The sequence below is a fragment of the Lonchura striata genome, chromosome 9 (genome assembly GCF_050655825.1).
Source record: "Lonchura striata isolate lonStrDom1 chromosome 9, ASM5065582v1, whole genome shotgun sequence".
In the NCBI taxonomy this organism is placed as follows: domain Eukaryota; kingdom Metazoa; phylum Chordata; class Aves; order Passeriformes; family Estrildidae; genus Lonchura; species Lonchura striata.
This window is the reverse complement of record NC_140711.1, coordinates 31,277,956-31,296,796: the sequence shown is the minus strand read 5'-3', so window position 1 is coordinate 31,296,796 and position 18,841 is coordinate 31,277,956. Positions and strand designations below refer to the sequence as shown.

Genomic DNA, 18,841 nt, shown 5'->3' with positions numbered 1-18,841 from the left:
GGTGCGGCGGCGGCGAGATGCGAGCGGCGGGGCTGCGGCGGCGGCTGCTGCTGCTGCTGCTGCTGGCCGGGCTGGCCGCGGCACCGGGCGGCGGCGGCGCCGCGGCGGCGGAGCAGGGCGGGCTGCCGGCGAAGAAGCTGCGCATGGCCTACGCCACCGGGCCGCTGCTCAAGTTCCAGATCTGGTGAGGGGCGCCCGCCAAGATGGCGGCGGCCAAAATGGCGGCGCCCTCGGGCCTTCGCCTCTGCCTGCCTCGTTCGTTTTCCTTCCCTTCCTTTCCCTCAGCGCTGCGCCGGCCTCGCTCGCTCTTGTCCGTGGAGGAGCCTCTCCCAGGGCCAGGGGCCATCCCGCCCCAGGCGAACTGTCGGGGCTCCCGGCCCTGTTGGGGCGTGGGAGGCGGCACCGGGCCGCGGGCGGCGGCTCTTTCAGTGGGCCCGCTCAACGGCCTCCCGCCGTAAACCCGCACTTTTCGGGCCCTTTAATGCCGTGTGTGGCGTTGTGCTGGTGCGGGACTAACGTTTGGGAGGGCCCGATGTCTCAGCAACGGCTGTGATTTCGTTTGGGTGCGGTGCCGGTATTGCGGTCGGTGCGCTCGGGCACCTTTGCAGCATTCCGGCGGTGCTGCCGATGGTGTCAGCAGCGCCGAGCAGGGCTGAGGCAGCCCCGGCGCTTGGAGCCGGTTGGCGGCGAGAAAAGAGACTCGGCAGGCCCGGAGCACTCGGCACTAGGGTTCCCGGCGCTCGGGGTGGGCAGGGCCGGGTGGCGGCCGGAGCGGACCCTGGGCAGGCCCTGCGGGAACCTGAGGCACCGCAGAACCGCTCGGGGAGAGTGCTGGGCTCGGGCTCTTCGGGATTTACCGCAGTTCATAGAGGCGGCTGCTGAAAGGCGGGGCAGAGGAGCGCTCGGCAGTGTCGAACTGCAGTTCCCGTGTCGTGCTGACATAGAGATGGCTGGGAGCGACATTGCCTGTCTGCACAGTCCCAGAGAGGGATTCAGACGGCTCTGGGTGAAGATCGGTTGGGGTTTTTTTTGGCACAGAGCAAGGGATTGCTTACATCGACTTCCTAAATTAATCCTAACTTAACAGATTTTTCCAGGGAAAGTGAGTGATTTGATGCTTAGTGGGTATTTCCAGATCTCTGTGTCTGTGCTGGAATGTGGAGCAAATCAGTGTCACGCCCAGGGCTTACCTGTTGGGGTTTGTGATGTGTAATTTGACTGCACATCAGGCTTTCTCTGTGCCATAAAAAATGTGAGTTCTGTTTTGACTGGACGGGGATATGAAGAGGGTGAGTGCTGCTGAGCGGTGGTGGTACAGGGCAGCCCTGGGGCTGTGGTGACAGTGCTGTCTGTGTTCAGTGTCTCCTGAGGCTACAGGCGGGTGTTTGAGGAGTACATGCGGGTCATCAGCCAGCGGTACCCAGACATCCGAATCGAAGGGGAGAACTACCTTCCTCAACCTATCTATAGGTGAGTGTGTCACCTCCTGCTGTCTGTCTGCTTTCCAGTGCTGAAGGTATGCATTTACACTGAAATAATACTAAAAATTTCAACTTAAGGGATTTTCTATTGCAATTGCATACAAGGACGCTTGTAGGATTTTCTTGTATGTGATTCCAGGTAGCTGCCTTAGTTTCCCATACAAGTATCAGTATCTGGCTACCTATGATGCTGCCTGTCAAATCCTACCTAAAATAAATTACATAACTTTTTTTTGAAGCAGTAAATTTTCCCAGCTTTTCTTCATACTGTGTGTGGAAATAAATTCAGTTTGTTGCTCAGGCTTATGCACTTAGGGATGAATCCCTGTAATGGGTTAAGGGCACAGAGGAAAGGAAGGTTCAGTGTTAACATCAGAATTGGAGGAGAGGTCTCCTCAGGGTGGGGGCTGCCGGAGTGGCCTTTGCTGCAGCTGTGCGGGGAAAGCCCAAAGAAATTAAGAAAAAGGTAAAACAGTGTTATTCCTGTTACTTAAAGCAGTGTGCCCACGCTGGAGAGTGATGCCATAGTTACTAGGTGGCTCCTGGAGCACTCGTTGGCCCGATTTCTGGCAGGGCTGTGGTGGTGGGAGGCTGCGGGGCACAGTGCCTCAGTGTGGGCTGGCTGTGGGGAGTTGTACTCACTGGGAAATGCTCCGCAGGAAGTGGTGCCTGTCAGTCAGACATATCTGTAATGTGGAACAGCTTTAGAAACTGAATCTGTTATCCAGTTCAGGAATATATAAGTTAAAAGCAAAGTCCCATTTGAAGTCTGCTGAGGAGCAAAAGAATCTGTAGTTTACAGGAAGATGTCATTCTGGGGTGTTATGCAAAAGCAGGGCCTTACTGGGGGTGTTGTGTGTGTTGCTTTTTTGTTTTGATGGTTTGATTTGGTTTGGGGTTTTTTACAGTGAGATAAACCTTGGAAAGTTTCATACTTCTCCTGAAACATTTGATTGTATGCTGTCAAAAGTCTAGTGAGGTGAATTACAGTTGTGTATAGTCAGTCACTGGTGTGTGTTGTCTCCAACAGGCACATAGCATCCTTCCTGTCTGTCTTCAAACTAGTATTAATTGGCTTAATCATCGTTGGCAAGGACCCGTTTGCTTTCTTTGGCATGCAAGCTCCAAGCATCTGGCAGTGGGGCCAGGAAAACAAGGTAAAGGACATACTTCTTTTAGTCTGAAAAAGCAGCTTCAGAGTTATTTCATCAGGGTGCTCTGGGAGTCCCTCAGTTCTGACTGATTCACCTTTCATATGCTGCAGCCTTATGGTATAATAATTCTTACCAGTTGTGCTTTATGCTTTTGACAAACCCATGTGTGTTTCTGTGATCTTTTTCCAGGCTGCTGCTACTACAGAGGAGCAGCTGAGGTTAATGTGCTGACAAAGAGAATAAAAGAGTTATTTGTTTTTTAGGGCTCAAGAAGAGCATTTCAAGCCAGTACTATTGATGTTAAAATTACAGTTTCCCTTCTCTGTTGTCTTGTAATGGTTTTGTAGTCGATGCTTCCATCAGACTCCAGATAGATTAGGCAGCAATTAGATGGGCATTAGAAGAATGAATTTGAAATGTTGTGGGTGTTTTTTGGAGAGAAGACTGGTGTAACATTGTGGGAGAATATCCCCATGAGTCAGTAGTGGTAATGCCAGTAGATTCAGGGTGTTGTACTCGGATTTGGAGTAACCTTGTTCCAGATTTATTCACTAAACTAATTTACAGACCTCCATGCTGAGCTGCCCATGCCCTGGGTCTTTCACTGGCCAGTTTGCATGCCCAGAAGCTGTAATATTTCCGGTTGAATTAAATGGGCCAACTCCATGCCTGGGTGGGCTGGCTGCGGTGTGTAGCTGCTGTCCCTGTGCCAGGTTCTGTGGTGTTGCAGTGACTTGTGTGAGTGTACCTGTGAACAGGAAAAGGAAATTAGAGGCGGTGAGGGAGGAGCTGTACTGTGAAGATCCTATCCTTTCCTCCTTAGTCACCCACGCGCAGAGAAAATTCCAGATGAAGGCATGGCGGCGTGCAGGAGGGTTGGTGGTGCTATGCACGTGACTTGCCTTGCTCTGCTGTTCGTGCTGGACCCTGGGCTCTGTGGTCTGGAGATTGCTGTGACAGTGACAGGCTGTGTCTGGGAGCAGTTGCGTTCCATGTCACGCTGCCAGCCCTGCTGCAGCTGGCTGTGCTGGGTCCGGAGGTGTGCGGAGGGCTGGAGCTGGTTTGGTGCTTTTCTGGGGAAGGCAGGGTGCACAGTCTGTAAATGAGGAAGGGGAGATGTCTGTAGATGGGAACATTCCTTGAGCAATCACAGAGGGAATTCAGAGGCACCTGTGAACAACAGCAGGCGTGCTTGACATGGCTGAGGTCTGTGTGAATCTTTGCTCTCTTCCAGGTGTACGCCTGCATGATGGTCTTCTTCCTGAGCAACATGATTGAGAACCAGTGTATGTCCACTGGGGCTTTTGAAATTACTTTGAATGGTGAGCTGAGACTTTGTTTGAGGAGTGTCACATATACACACACATGTGAGAGCTGTAGAGTGCGGAGGATGAGGGATGGTGTCAGGAAATTTATGTCCCAAATGTGATATGTGGAAATTGCCATCCATTTGTATGTTCAGATGTTGTCTTATCAGAATAAATGATGAAAATCATAGACGTCTTATAAAGAAATTTATACAGATGTCAGATATTCTACAACAGCTCTGTAAAAACTTACTCAGAGGGCTGTTTGTTGCCTTGGAATAATTGTGTTGTATTCTTTCTTTGTGTGTGATGTGCATTAAATAAGAAACCATCAGCTCTCCAATTAGATGCTTTCCCTGTCTGTTCTGCAGCATGCTTGAGCTTTGGAATCCTAAAGAATCTATTGCTATTACCATATTATCAGCAGTGATGGACAACAGTACTGATTTTTCAGGTCAAGAGGAATATCAGTGGATATTTTGCACCTCTCCATTAATATGATACGCTTCTAAGTGACTCTGCTCTCCTAGTTGGGCTGGGGTTCAGCATAGCCAGAGGTTGGAAGCATTGTTGATTCAGATGTTTTCCTCAGCATAGATCAGTACCAACTCACACAGCTTCCTAGAGCTTCTCAATTCCATGTTTACACCAGCTGTGCCTGTTTTCTGATGCTCCTAGTGTAACGGTGTTTCCGTCCCATGTGTGTTCTGCACTAGATGTCCCAGTGTGGTCTAAGCTGGAGTCTGGCCACCTCCCTTCCATGCAGCAGCTTGTACAGATCCTTGATAACGAGATGAAGCTCAATGTGCACATGGAGTCAATGTCCCATCATCGATCATAGCCCCATCGATCAGCACTGAAACTTCTCGTAAGTCTCCTCCTGTCACCAGTGCATGTGCCCAGGTAAGACGGGCACACTGCAGACTGGATTTTAGGATTGTGTGTTTGTTCAGTTAAATGTTTCTGGTGAACCAGCTCCCATGATGTTAAACTGCCACATGTGGTGTCACGGAGGCTGTTTGGGTGGGAGGTTTTGGGATGTGGCTCATTCTGCCTGTCTCGGAGCAGGAAGCTGGCATTCCGTGAGGCAGGAGGATGTGTGTTATTGCAGGCAGAAGGCCTAATGTCCATGAAGTGTGTGGTGCAGGGATCAGAAACACTGCTTTTGTGCATTGGAACAGCCTCTGTCCAGGGGCTTAAGGTCTCCCTGGCTTTTAGCGCAGTTGAATTCCAGCGCCTTGGGGAACAGGCTGCTGTCTGTTCCTTGCTTAACCTAGGAGAGCAGAATACTGTCATGCTCTAGTGTACTGCCCTGCTCCTCTGCAAAAGCTCCATGGCTTTTGGTAGCATGGAGTTCACATCCTGTTGGTATTTTATGACAAACCACTTCCACGTCCCCATGTCACCTGTGGCTTTCAAAGCACGTAGCTTACGATTCCCCACCTTGGGGCAGGCTCAGTGCAGGTGTGCTGCTGTGGCATGGGTGTTGCTGGCTGTAACCCAGGTGTCTCTCCACAGGCATTGGGTGGTGGTTCCCGGGCCGCGTGGTGCAGACCCATGAAGGCCTGCACTGAAGACAGCCGCTGTTGGTGCAGGCTGGATGCCTCTCTTGCAGCCACGTTGTGCCTCCTGGACAAACACTCAATGAGCCCTGTTTCAGTGCTGGCCAGTCCACACTGCACAGCCATGAGTGCAATAATACTGTATAGTTTTTTTAAGACTTCATTCGACCAGTTCATAGATCAGCAATGCAGGCATTACTAATGGTAACTTATTTTATATTCATGTTTCACACTATGGCAGATTGAGTTGATACCTAATTTTTCCTTGAAAAGAGAAGTTTGTTTAATCTGTTGTATTTTATATGAATTTATGTTCTTTTTATAGTTTAAAATGAAGTTATAGGAGTGTCTGATATTGTCCTAAGCTGTTGAGTAATTGATAGCTGTCTATCAAATCTCTTTAATGTGGTTAAAACAGGTTTGTATATTTTTCAAAATCTATGGCAGAGTCGAACAGTGCATTATATACTGAATTATATAAGCAAAATTATATGCAGAATTATTACATCACTTGGTGACTTCAGTGAAAATTAAAATCAGCTGCTCTTTAATCATGTGGGCCAGCTCCAGCTGTTCTTCCTTGGCCATTTGAGAGATGAGCTGGGCCTTCCTGCTGTCCTGAATAGAACCCAAGAACATTAATTGAAATAAAGAGTTCCCATTTCCTGTGTGAAGTACCTTATTTGTCACCGATGGACATGCTTGGAACTGCAATTGAAAAACTGCATAAAAAGCCAACTTTCCAAAGTTACTGACCTAGCATTTGTCATGTGTAAGCCCCCAAGAACCTCCAGTGTGGGGAGGGGCACATGGGGCTTGGTCTTATCCTTCAGGCACCTGCCACAGTTGAGGTGTGGCCTCCCTGGGGGAAGCTGGCCAGGTGAGCCCCTAGTTTGAAAGGCTGCTCTGAGAGGCTGGGAGGTTCCTCACTGCTGACTGCAGCACCACAGGCCTCTTAAACACCCACTGATTGCTTTGTGCTTGCAGTGCTTGAACCAGAGCCCATCCCAGGCTGCAGCTGGTGCTCCCTGGAGCCAAGCATAGGTGATTGGGGATGGCTTTGGGCACTCTGAGGACATTTGTTGCTCTCTGCACAGGGAACCACCGTGTCTTGTACCTGCAGCTGGCTGAGCTGCCGTGGGCATGGGCACCAGGAGCACTTGGGACGTTCCTGCTGGTGCCACCTCGTCAGGAGCGGCAGAGGTGTGGGTGACTTGAGCAAACAACTGCCCGTGTAGCTGTCCCAAGCCCTGCTTGGCTGTGCTCTTTGTCCTTCTGCCTTACCTGAGGCCTGAAGTGACTACTCAGCTGGGGCTGGAGACAGAAGGGAGCCTGCTCAGGAGCAGTGCACTGCTGCAGAGCACGGGATTGCTCTGCTCGAGCAAAGCCCTCTTATGCCTCCATGACCAAGGTGGTGTCACTGCGGGCTGGTACTGCCTGCCCTGAGCAAGACCTACTTGGGGCTGTGTGGATCAGCCCTGGGCTGCCCTTTTCTCTGCACCAGGGCGGGCAGGGCCAAAGGAGAAATCTTGCTGAGCACGTGCAGGTGCTACAGCATCAGAGACTGTCTCTGGCTCATTTTGCCTTACACCACACACACACTGGTCAGAATTGCTGGGCATTTACTATGGCCTTGATGGAGCTGTGCAGCTCATCACTTATGTCAGCAGCCATGCAGAGCTCCAGGATCTTCACAGCCTGGGTCATGAGGTACAAAGGAGGCTGCATTTTGTTCCACTGCTCACTGGAAGGGAAGTTGATGCATCCCCGCATCCTGTCGCAGATCTGCAGGATCCTCACACGGAAGGCAAGCAGCAGGAGCTCATCCTCACCCAGCTGGGCTGGAGGAGGCAGCTGGCTGCTGGTGCTGACCTGCAGAACAGAGGATATGTGTCAGGCAGAGCCACCCAAGCTGGGGATGGGGCTTCCGTCTCCAGCAGAGAAACCTGCCCCTGTGACAGGAGCCTGAGGAGGAAAGGAGCTGCTGTGTGCCCTGCCCACATGGATCATAGCTCTTCTCCCTGGCAGAGCCAGGGTGACCGTGTGGATGTAGTTGGGGATTTGCCTGGGAGTGGAGTCCCACACTGTGGCCCCTTGCAGAGAGCTGGGGCTGGCAAATGCCCCATCTCCATAGGAGTGGCAGGAATATGTGCATCTCCACAGCTTTCTTTTTGGGGACAACATGGCACGGGATAAGCACAGAGGGGAGCTTCCCTGGCTGCCCTGCTCCCGCTGTGGGGAGTGGCTGAGCACAGGAACAATTACCTGCACTTTGGTTCCCATGTTGAATTTTGCTTGTCGCCCCATGGCAAGGAAGGAGACGAAGATCTTGTCCTGGGCCAGGATCCTGACCCCCACGTGGCGGTTCAGGGAGATGAAAATGGGGCTCAGTGGGACTTGGGGTCCTGGTGACAAGTTCGGCCACATCCACTTTCTTACCCGGTTGCCTGCTTGGTCCAAATACTGCCCACCTTGGATACTCATATTTATCCTAAATAAAAGGGAAATGGAGCCTCTGAACCCTGTAAGCTCCTCTGGCAGAAGGTCACTTACTGCCCTGAGGGTTGGCACAGAGGCACAGCAGGGGCAGGGTCTGTCTCCCACCTCTCAAGGCACGGCTGCGTTGCCTTGCTGCTCTGAGGGCACCTGAAGCAGGGCCTGTGAGCTGCTGAATTTGTCTATTTTTGGATACTATTAAAAATACCCTTTATGGTCCTTGAAATGTCAATGCACAGAGGAGACAGCAAAGCCGCTTAACGCACCACTCATCTCCAGTCGGGTAATAGCATGTGCTCCTGCCATCAGACTGAAACAGTGCTCGGATTTTGGTTGTCCTTGGCTCATCTTCCTGTACTATGCACATCAGCTGGTCTCTCGCCTGTGTAATGATGATGGCCAGGTTTCCAGATGGATAGCTGCCGCTAGGTAAGGTGTTTGTAACCCTCTGCTTTGCTTGGTTGATGTGTTCTTACACGCTGTATACTCCCAGGTACTACTCTGGGGCATAAAAACTGATATATTACCCAGGGCACTGTGTTAAAGGTGTGCTGCTTCCTTGGGCTGGGTCTTGGAAGCTAGTGCTCATTGGAGCTCCTGGCTGTTCTTTGAAACCTCAGCCCAGGAGCTGTGTCAAGTTTCACTGCTGCTCCTCAGAGCGAGTGGGAGAGCTGAGCTGGGTTGTAATAAGGTGGACTGGGACAGACTTAAAATTAGTAAAGCCCTGGACTAAAGCAGGCAAATGAACCCCGTAAAGGATACAATAACTGTGAGGGTCCATCTGGGAGAATGGTAAGGAATTTCTTTCCGTTTTTGTAGTACTTCTGCACCAATTTACCCTTCCCCACCTATGATTGGAAGGATAAAACGGCTAAGAGCAGGCTGGCACAGGTGCCCTGTGAAAACAGGCACTGCTGGGCTCCAACTGCTCAGAGCGCTGACACATCCAAGGTGCTCCCGTCGCTGTCGGCCGCAGGTACCTGCCTTCTTCCCCAGAAGACTGAAGTCATAGCCGAGGACGCCGCGGGACGTGGGTTTCTTGTCCTGCTCTTTCTTGAGCTTGCACTTGGGCTTCTCTTCAGGACTGGACTCGGGTTCAGGCCCAGGCTCCTTCTCCAGCTCAGGCTCCTCCTCGGGCCGAAGCTCTGACTCGGGCTCCTCCTCGGGCCGAAGCTCCAGCTCGGGCTCCTTCTCGGGCCAGGGCTCCAGCTCGGGCTCCTCGGGCTGAAGCTCCAGCTCGGGCTCCTCCTTGGGCCGGGGCTCCGGCTCGGGCTCCTCCTTGGGCCGGGTCTTGGGCTCCAGGTTCTCCTCGGGCTGGGGCTCAGGCTCTGGCTCGGGCTCTGACTCAGGCTCAGCTGCATTCGCAGCAGGCACTGGTGTCCCACCTTCGGGAGATGAGAGTTCCTGGGAAGGCTCGTAGGAAATAGATCCAGCTTGCCGTGAACCTGCAGAGCACAGGGAGGGCTTTTGTGCAGCAGAGAGGGTTGGCAGTACCCACCATGATACCTCTGCTCTAAATGTGTGAGTGGGAGTTCCTGGCTGAAACACTCCATCCTGACAGTCTGTCTCGGGGTATTTTCTAACAAGGGCAGTCCACAGTGCTCAGCTATTTCAGAGTACAGGATTATGATAAAAGATAACATTTTTTTCAGTTACATATATACACACATCTGTGTAAAGAGCAACTTTTTTGGGATAACATTTGGCTCCACGGACTGGAACTGATCATTTGAGATCCCAGTGCTGCAGAAGCCTCACTGCCCTGCCATCCTCTGTGAAAACATGCCCATATTATAAATTTGGTTCACCTGTCAAAACTTCTCCTCTACAGCTAGACCCAAAGGCTGCTCAGTCATCCACAGCTTGGGCTAGGAATTAGTGGAATATCCACCTGATCAGGCAAATTCTGGGTGAGCCTCATTCTGGCAGTTCCTACTCCCTAAGGGCTTGGCTTTGCCAGCTTGTCCTTTCAGGTCAAGTTCTGTGCATCTCAGCTGGAAACGTCACAGATAACTACTGAAAATCATTACAAACTCTATGCAAAGGGGATGTGCCCACTCTTGTGCTCATGTGTGAGGGATGATTTAATATGGCTGTGTCTAATTTAATGAGATTGCATATCTGCCAATGAACGAACATGCTGCTGTATAAAATCCTCCAGTTAGAAACCAGCAATTCCACTCAGTTCATTGTTGAGATAAATGGACAAATCCATACGAAAATACCAGCTCACCTTTAGTGGCACTCGGCCTTAAAGACTCAGACAGCTCTATAGCCAGGTGTCTCTTCTGCTGCCTGGAAAACAGAACTGTTGTTGATACTCATCTATCATGTTGAGAAAGCTGCAAGTAGTGGATATCTCTGCTTTAGGAACACAATTTCTGAATCTGTTTTCCTCTCTGCTCACAATTCCAAGTAACAGGCAGCAGTGTCACCAGAATACTCATACCTCAGCAGAAAGGAATTGCACCCACACAGATTCCTGTGAACAGACACTGTGAACTGGCACGAGAGCTGAATATTGTAATGGGGTTTGGATCAGGATTTTATGTGAAAGAGAAGGACAGATGCCCACAAGATCAAGAAAACAACTCATCTCCAAGAATATTTTCATTATTCTTGTGTAATTTCCTATTAATCTGACAGTAGTTTAGTGTGTGCTCTGTACACAGTAGGAGGCACTTGCACCCTCAGACTGTGAAGGATTTTTGAGGAGACCAACAGTTTACTTCCAGGTGTACTGGTTTAGTTTTCCTTTTCCCTGTGGCTTAAACTTTCCCTGAAGGCTTAAACTCTTGCACAAACTTTGGGTCTCCTGCTAAACAGCCCAAAAGCTTGCAGAGCTCTTGTGTATGACTCTGGAAACTGTAATCCAAACACAGTTTATGGATCAAAACAGAAATACAAATGCCAGTTTTGTTTCAGTGCCAGAGGTAGAAGCTACACCCAAGTACTGTCCCTTCCCACATCTGTGGGTTTTTTTGGCTCTACATGTCTCTAGATAGTTAATCTGTTAGGACTGGAATTAACATTTCACTCAGCATGTGCCTCGCCACCTCCTTGTGCAGCCTGGCAGTAGAGGAGCCAGGAGGGACCAGAGAGAATCAGAACTTCTGGTACCTAAAGGAAAGGTTTTTCTTCTTTCATCCCTCTCTCTGCAGTTTCTTAATGCTCCTTTTCCCCTCAGAGCTCCCTGTTGTTCATTGCACAGACCTGATCCCCAGTTTTCCCAGTACCTCTGGTTGTCTTGCTCCTTTGACAGCAGCAGGTTGGCTTCAGAGCCGAGGGATTCATGGGTGCTGACAGTTCTGGGAAGGCTGCTGGCATCCTCGAGCCTCTTCTTCTCCTTCACGATGAACTCATAGAGCTCTCGGCTGCGCTCGCAGCAGAATCTCTAGAAGGCGAGAGAGCAGAGCCATGAGTGCGGCCATTCCACAGCAAGCCCCTGCTCGTCCTTCCCACCAGCTTACGTCTTCCTGGTCCTCGGAGAGAGGCGCATCCTCGGAGAAGGGGAACGGCCTCAGCAGGTTACCACAGTACTCGCACGTTGGCTCAGCATCCTCCTCTGCCTGCTGCGATGGGGAGAGCGGGGAGGAAGGACATGGGGTACCAGCCCCCAGATCCCCGGTTAGCACGGTGAAAATGCAATAGGTGTGTCAAAGCACCTAAGGGCACTCACGACAGACCCATGTCTAGGATATCTTGGAACAATTTAACTCAAAACATTAGGTTCAGGAAACCACCAAAAAGAAAAGAATATATGTTGTAAATAAATCAATAAATGCCCCCAAACAAAGGGAATGACTGGTATTCGTGAGCTCTGCTCCTTCCCAGGGAAGCGAGAGTGCAGAACACTGTAGTTGAGTATTTGAATGCATTACAGAGAGAAAAACTGCAGTTGTGGGAGTTTCTGAGTAAGCACCAGCAGACTTGGTGCTATGGAGGTAGTCACATCTGACCAGATGCAAACCAGGTTGGCAGCAGGGTGTGTTTTGAGGATGGTACTGGATATCTGGAAACAAAATTCCCTTGCTCCTCAGCTTGTGCCTTGAATTAACTCTTTGGTGACTTTGGTCTGCTAAGGGTTACGTGGAACTCTGTACCCTGCTTTTATGTGGCTGTACCTACTTATACACATTTTGTGTCTGATTCAGACAAAATATTCTGCTGGGAAATTCTCAACAGAGGGTGCAGCAGTGGGGAGAGGCTGCACAGCCTCTTGCTGCCCAGGCTGTTCAACGGTCTTGTGAAGAAAAAGCTGTCATGAAGGGGCTCCTTTCCGGGCTCGGCAAAGGGTTAGGGTTAGGGCGTTGGTTCCATGCTTTCTATATGGAAGCATGTGAATGAAGCAGCGGGGAGCAACCGCCTCAACTGACCTCATGGTGAATGTCTGCCTGCGAGGACTCGGGTCTGTAGGCCAGGAGGGTGGGCAGGCCCGTGGGGGTCGGCTGCGGGCTGGCCAGGGCAGTCTCACACCGCGGCTCTGCAGGGTGGCCGGTGTCCTCCTCGGGGGGCGGGGGCCAGCGGGGCTCGCCCTCTCCATCGTCCGCCGCTCCGCTGGGCTCCGCGGCCCAGCCCGGCCCTTCCATGCCCGGCCCGTCTGTGCCCGGCCGCTCCGTGCCCGGCCGTTCCGTGCCCGGCCGCTCCGTGCCCGGCCGTTCTGTGCCCGGCCCGCCGCGCCACCGTCTCCAGGGCAACGCTGAGGGCGCGGGGCACGCCGGGAGCGCGCGGCGGCGGCCCCGGCCCGGCCGCTCCCGCCGGTACCGGCCCCGGCCCGGCCGCTCCCGCCGGTACCCGGCCCCGGCCCGGCCCGGCCCGGCCGCTCCCGCCGGTACCGGCCCCGGCCCGGCCGCTCCCGCCGGTACCGGCCCCGGCCCGGCCGCTCCCGCCGGTACCGGCCCCGGCCCGGCCGCTCCCGCCGGTACCCGGTACCGGCCCCGGCCCGGGCCGCGGCTGCCCCCAGCGCTGCTCTTCCAGGCGGCAGCTGCGGCTGCTCCGTTGCCCGTGCCCGCCTCGGCGGGGCTGCGGGCGCGGTGCCGCCCGCACCGCCCGGGACCCGCGGCCGGGCGCGGAGCCAGGGCGGCTCTGACCCGGGGGCCCGCGCTCGGTCCTGGTCCCGCCGAGTCCCGGAGCTGCTGCTTCTGCCAGCAGCGCGGAGCTGGACTGGGGGTGACACGCGTTCCCAAAGGCGGCGGGACTGCGTGTTCGGACACCCCGTCTGCACCGGAACACCTGCCCGAGTGGATTCCTTACGCCTGTGTCACACGCTTGTCACACATCTTCCTGATCTCTCCCATAGGAGTTGGCTCTGCCGAACCTCTCCGAGGAATCTGCACATTCAGCTCGGAGAATAAAAGAGAGAAAACGGTCTTGCGCAAAAGCAGGCAGGTTTGGATTCCCGTCGGGAGAGCCGGTGTGTGCCACTTTACCTGTGCTGTCGGTAGGATTCGCAGTGTCTTACTAGCACGTGAGTTCCACAACGGAGAAGTCAGTTTGACTTATTCCTCAGAGGGAAAGAGCATGCTGAGGTGCAGGCTGTGCTATCGGTGGCGCACCTGGTGCTCTCCATAGCACTGCGAGATCACTTCCACGTCTCTCTGGGATGGCCACGGCCCTCGGGTCTGGCGGCACCGAGTGCCTGTCCCGACAGCACGGCCGGGGGCGGGCCATTCGAAGTGAGCTGTGTTCGCTCTAAACTCATCAGTCCCTGGACAGGTGCATTTTAATTTGTGTTTGACGTGGAAATAGTTTTTAGAGGGAGCTCTAGAACCACTGCAGATGCTCCTGGTGGGCTGGAGAGCAGCCAAGGGGCTGCAGGGTACCTGCCCGGTGCTGTAGCCTGGCTGGGGGTCTGCAGGCAGAGTCAGGTGTGGTGACAGCACGGTGGCAGGGGCAAGGACCCCTCCAGGGAGAGCCAGCCCATGCCAGGGGATCCCAGCTGATCCAGCACGGCCGAGCACACAGTGTAACCGTGGAGCAGCTGCCATGCATTTGTGTGTTAGCACAGCTCCTCAGTGTAGGTTTTGCAAAATATTTATTGCAAAATAAAAGAAATATGGCAACAAAACTTAAATACCAAATGACAAGACACTGGCCATAAAGCTCTTGCTATGTTATGAATCTTTTACAATGATCAATAGTAGAGTGTGTCCCAGGGCAGCTGCACGTGGACAACCTTGTGTCACTGGCTCCAGCCATCTGCAGTCTGTGAGACTTGTGCCTCCTGCCTGCACCTGTACCTGGCCTGATCCCCCTGAAGCAGACAGAAGCCAGCAATTCTATGCATTTCACATGGTGTAATGTACCATGCCATACCCCAGCCCTTTCTCTCCTTTTTCATATTGAAGCCACCACCATAGCTGACCCAGTGCCCTTCCCTTCCATAAGGTAGCAGGGAATGGAGGAACATTGCTGAAGTACCTACTGTTCCACTCACAGCTCCAGTGAAAGGTTACTTGGATTTTCTTCCTTTTTCACCTACTAGGACAGGACAGGCAGCCAGGGAAGATTGTGATCAGCCAGGGGTCAGGTTAGGATTGCTAGAGCCTGAAAGACTTAAATCTGGCCAGGGGCATCAAGGGCAACAAGCAAAGCAACCTCTATAGGTACACTGGTGATAAAAGGAAGACCTGGGACAATGTGGACCCTCTATGGAAGGAAACGGGAACACCAGTTCCCTGGGACTTGGAGAGGGCTGAGGTACTCAGCCACGTTTTTGACTCAGCCTTCGTGGCAAACTGCTCCAGCCACTCTACCCAAATTGCAGGAGGCAGAGGCAGAGAGTGGGGGAGCAAAGAACTGCCTGCAGCAGGAGAGGACTGGGGTCGAGGAGGTCGAAGGGACCTGAAGGTGCACAAGTCCATGGGACCTGACAAAATGCACCCGTGGGTTCAGAGGGACTGGTGGAGGAAGCGGCTTGGCCACTATCATCCATCACATTTGAGAAGTTCTGGAATCCAGAGGAGTTCCCACTGACTCCGAAAGGGGAAACATAACCGTCTTTTTTTAGAAAGAGGAAAAAGGAAGATCCAGAGAACTACAGGTTGTCAGGTCTCACATCAGTGCCTGGAAAGAGCTTGGAGCAGATCCTCCTGGAAACTATGCTAAGGCACATGGAAAATAAGGAGGTGATTGGTGATAGTCAACATGGCTTCACTAATGGCAAATCATGAGAACTTAGAGTCCCTTCCAGGGCCTAATGGTGCTACAAGAGAGCTGGAGAGGGACTTTGGACAGGGGCCTGGAGTGACAGGACAAGGGGGGCTGGCTTCCCACTGCCAGTGGATAGGGTGAGATGGAATATTGGGCAGGAATTGTTCCCTGGGAAGGTGGGCAGGCCCTGGTGTAAGTGCCCAGAGCAGCTGTGGCTGCCCCTGGATCCCTGGCACTGCCCAAGGCCAGGCTGGACACTGGGGCTGGAGCAGCCTGGGATAGTGGAAGGTCTCCCTGCCATGGCAGGAGGATTGGAACAGATGATAGTCTCTTCTAAACCAAACCCTGTTGTGATACTAAAGCCTTTTATTAAAGCTCACCAGCATCAGACAGAATCTGTACTGCTGATGAAAGGGCTTTTTAGGTGTGCTCCAAACAGGAGCCTCTTAAGCCATATATCCAATGGAAGCACTCTTTACATAAAATATAATTAAATTACAAAAGGTGTGTAATCTTGTGTGTAGTCTTCCTAAGGCACCCAAGAATTTTAAAAGACCTTGTCCTGCTCACATTACTTACAGCATACTCTTGTTCCTCTTCTGCCCAGAATTACAGCTGTTGGCTAGTCAGAAACCTTAGCATACAAGATGACATAGTTGAATAGCATAAAAAATGGGAACCAAAACCAAAACCCAGTGAAGCACTACATCCAGACAGCTCGAGTCTCGCTAGCAATGCATCACGGGCAACACATGGAAATTGTCACGTTGATGCCGAGGTTTCCGTTGTCAGCAAAAAGGTGTGCAGTAGCTGTATCAAAAATGAGGCAGTTGCTGTTGCGGATGGCCATGGACACGCCGTCGTGGATGGAGCAGGGAGATGCCTCCCAGGTCAGTCGGTGGCAGCTGCTGTGCAGCTCCAGTCTGTACTGAAAGTTCTCTGCCTGCTTACGGGTGCCAATGAGCAGCACGGTGGCAAAAAACTGCTGGTGACCTTCACACTTCTCCTGTTTCTTCAGCACCAGCATGAAGTGGTGACCAAAGCACGACTGCATCATCACCCAGTCCACTGCCCCTGGCAGGTTAATGTCTGTGGCAAGGAAAATGATGTCTTCTCCCTGAAGGGTGGTAATGCTTTTGTGGGCATGCATGAGGTGGGACATCACGGCTTCCAAGGACCCCTCCCAGTCACAGGAGGTACCAGGGCACGGGCAGGAGTAGGGACGGTACTCACAGATGGCTTCATGTTTTGGCTTTTCTGTGTGGTGGAGGGTCAGGGAGCAGCCTGTTGTGGCATACTGGAAAGAGACCAAACACAAGCTGTCAGGAAAGGCATCAGCCCTAGTATGTGCTGCTCCCACCCGTCAACTGGAAACACAGGTGATCAACCAGAGCTCTCATTCTCATTGCAAACTTTACATTGTATGGAGCCCTGGCTTCAAGCTGAGCTTTACTTTTTGTTTCCACTTAAAATGGATTCTTCTCATCTTTTGAGGTTGTTTTTTCCTAATGCAAGCACTTAGATAAAATGGGTTGTATGGCTGCGTTGCTGTTAGATCTGCTGTAGTAGTTAGATCTGATCCGTCCAGATCAGCTGGAGAGGTCCTGGCTTGGATATTCCTTTTCTTTAAAAAGAACAGAGGATTCTAGTTTCAACAACTGGGATGGTGGGTGGGTGTCCTCTGTAGGAGGATATAGGGGGGTGGTCTGGGGATATGGATGTGGGGGTGATGGCTGGGGGTTTTCTGCAGAGGTACAGGGATGGGTTTTTTTTTGCAGGAGTACAGGGATGGGGATGATGGCTGGGGGTTTTCCGCAGGGGCACAGGGATCGGGGCTGGTCTGGGTGGCCCTCCCGTCCCCCTGCCCAGCCGCTCATCCTTACCTTGCACGGGAAGAGGACGGCCGAGGCCACCTTCTCCATGGCCAGGTTCCTGATGTTGGGGGTGAGGGAGCCACGGCAGGTGGGACAGAGGCTCAGCTGCTGCCGGCATTGCTTGCACACCAGGTGCCCGGCCTGGCACTGCAGGATGGGCGGCAGGATATAGTCGAAGCAGATGGGGCACTCGAAGAGCGAGGTCAGCTCCTGCTGCTGCTGCTGCTGCTGCTGGGGGGGAGGAAGAGGAGGAGGAGGGGGAGGCGGCGGAGAAGCGCCGCCGGTCCCCGGCAGGACGGCGGCGGGGGACGGGGCGTGCTGCTGCTGCTTCCCGCAAGGCTTGCTAGGGCCGGGGCCGGCGGAGGACGGGCGGCTCATCGCGCCTCGCCGCCACCGCCACCATCGGGCCGCGCTGGGAGGCGGGCGGAGGCGGAGGATGAGGAGGAGGAGGAGGAGGAGGAGGATGAGGATGGACGGGGCGGTGCGGGGCGAGCGGCGGCTGCGCGCGGCACCCGCCCCGCTCCCGGCGTGCCCCGCGCGGGCCCGCCCGCGCTGCGCGGGAGTGTGTCCCCTCAGCGGGACCGTGTCCCTTCCTTCACCGGGACCGTGTCCCTTCCTTCACCGGGACAGTGTCCCCTCAGCGGGACCGTGTCCCTTCCTTCACCGGGACCGTGTCCCTTCCTTCACCGGGACCGTGTCCCCTCAGCGGGACCGTGTCCCTTCCTTCACCGGGACCGTGTCCCTTCCTTCACCGGGACCGTGTCCCTTCCTTCACCGGGACAGTGCCGCTCCACCGGGACCGTGTCCCCTCAGCGGGACCGTGTCCCTTCCTTCACCGGGACCGTGTCCCTTCACCGGGACCGTGTCCCCTCAGCGGGACCGTGTCCCTTCCTTCACCGGGACCGTGTCCCCTCACCGGGACCGTGTCCCCTCAGCGGGACCGTGTCCCTTCCTTCACCGGGACCGTGTCCCCTCAGCGGGACCGTGTCCCTTCCTTCACCGGGACCGTGTCCCCTCAGCGGGACCGTGTCCCTTCCTTCACCGGGACCGTGTCCCTTCACCGGGACCGTGTCCCCTCAGCGGGAGTGTGTCCCCTCAGCGGGACCGTGTCCCTTCCTTCACCGGGACCGTGTCCCCTCAGCGGGACCGTGTCCCTTCCTTCACCGGGACCGTGTCCCTTCCTTCACCGGGACAGTGCCGCTCCACCGGGACCGTGTCCCCTCAGCGGGACCGTGTCCCCTCACAGGGACCGTGTCCCCTCAGCGGGACCGTGTCCTGCCAGCCCCTCACCAGGACCATGCCCCCTCACCGGGAGTGTATCCCTTTACCAGGACCATGCCCCTCGGCGGGACCGTGCATCCCCCGCAGCCCTGGGCCCCTCTCCCGGTGCCGCGGGAGCTGTGGGTGCCCGGGCACTGCAGCGCTGGGGCTGAGCTGCGGTTCCACAGTGGGGTCGCAGACCTCACACCAGCTGTAACCAGCATCTCCTCATCCCAGCCCAGCATAATCTCTGGCTGGGTGTCGTGGCTTCTTTTTATTTTTTATAAAATTCAATAAACCTGAACCAAGTTTCTGGATCGCTTGCGGAAGGTTTACTGTTCTCATTTGACTTTAGCAATACATTAAGGGTGTGACTTACAGGTGGTTTTGGAGTAATGACAATGAAAAAGGAAGTGGACAGTGGTTTCTGTGAGCTAGAAGCAATGTGCCCTACCCATGCTTGTCAGGCAAATGCAGGGTGCCAGGATTTGGCAAAGGCAGTAAAATCACTGAATTACAGAGCCCCAGAGCAGCTGGGGTTGGAAAAGCCCTCTA

At 53.7% G+C, this 18,841-nt stretch overlaps 3 protein-coding genes across 6 annotated transcripts; 1 reads left to right on the top strand and 2 right to left on the bottom strand.

Annotated features, from left to right (window-relative positions):
* The first annotated feature begins 3 nt into the window (after window positions 1-3).
* Window positions 4-6,178, top strand: SELENOT (selenoprotein T). Of its 2 annotated transcripts, none has more exons than XR_014957445.1 (6): window positions 4-184; window positions 1,360-1,470; window positions 2,512-2,638; window positions 3,870-3,957; window positions 4,659-4,845; window positions 5,461-6,178. XR_014957445.1 is itself a non-coding variant. In XM_021544943.4 (6 exons), the coding sequence occupies exons 1-5, from the start codon at window positions 18-20 to the stop codon at window positions 4,781-4,783; spliced, it is 618 nt and encodes a 205-aa protein (XP_021400618.1). In that variant the 5' UTR covers window positions 4-17; the 3' UTR covers window positions 4,784-4,810; window positions 5,461-6,178. The 2 variants fall into 2 exon arrangements, 1 of the variants encoding a protein (XP_021400618.1); XM_021544943.4 differs by having other exon boundaries at window positions 4,659-4,810.
* On the bottom strand, window positions 5,609-12,706 carry ERICH6 (glutamate rich 6). Of its 3 annotated transcripts, XM_031505675.3 has the most exons (9): window positions 12,377-12,698; window positions 11,471-11,572; window positions 11,237-11,394; window positions 10,234-10,295; window positions 8,985-9,445; window positions 8,763-8,848; window positions 8,267-8,419; window positions 7,770-7,995; window positions 5,609-7,376 (listed from the first exon to the last, which is right to left on the bottom strand). In XM_031505675.3, the coding sequence occupies exons 1-9, from the start codon at window positions 12,587-12,589 to the stop codon at window positions 7,110-7,112; spliced, it is 1,728 nt and encodes a 575-aa protein (XP_031361535.3). In that variant the 5' UTR covers window positions 12,590-12,698; the 3' UTR covers window positions 5,609-7,109. The 3 variants fall into 3 exon arrangements, with proteins under 3 accessions (XP_031361535.3, XP_085444227.1, XP_085444226.1); XM_085588100.1 differs by having other exon boundaries at window positions 7,254-7,995; window positions 12,377-12,701; XM_085588101.1 differs by lacking the exons at window positions 8,267-8,419; window positions 8,763-8,848 and having other exon boundaries at window positions 7,110-7,995; window positions 12,377-12,706.
* A 1,311-nt stretch (window positions 12,707-14,017) lies between these two features.
* On the bottom strand, window positions 14,018-17,445 carry SIAH2 (siah E3 ubiquitin protein ligase 2). Its single transcript, XM_021544908.4, has 2 exons — window positions 17,036-17,445; window positions 14,018-16,449 (listed from the first exon to the last, which is right to left on the bottom strand). The coding sequence occupies exons 1-2, from the start codon at window positions 17,402-17,404 to the stop codon at window positions 15,892-15,894; spliced, it is 927 nt and encodes a 308-aa protein (XP_021400583.1). The 5' UTR covers window positions 17,405-17,445; the 3' UTR covers window positions 14,018-15,891.
* Between the last annotated feature and the right edge of the window lie 1,396 nt (window positions 17,446-18,841).

Coding starts and splice junctions, on each gene's coding strand:
- ERICH6 (XM_085588100.1), bottom strand. CDS start 12,589: ATGGAAGGGCCGGGCTGGGCCGCGGAGCCCAGCGGAGCGGCGGACGAT. Junction 10,296..11,236: donor AAGGAGCAAGACAACCAGAG/GTACTGGGAAAA, acceptor TCTGTTTTCCAG/GCAGCAGAAGAGACACCTGG. Junction 8,420..8,762: donor GATGGACCCTCACAGTTATT/GTATCCTTTACG, acceptor ACCTAGCGGCAG/CTATCCATCTGGAAACCTGG.
- SIAH2 (XM_021544908.4), bottom strand. CDS start 17,404: ATGAGCCGCCCGTCCTCCGCCGGCCCCGGCCCTAGCAAGCCTTGCGGG. Junction 16,450..17,035: donor CCGTCCTCTTCCCGTGCAAG/GTAAGGATGAGC, acceptor GTCTCTTTCCAG/TATGCCACAACAGGCTGCTC.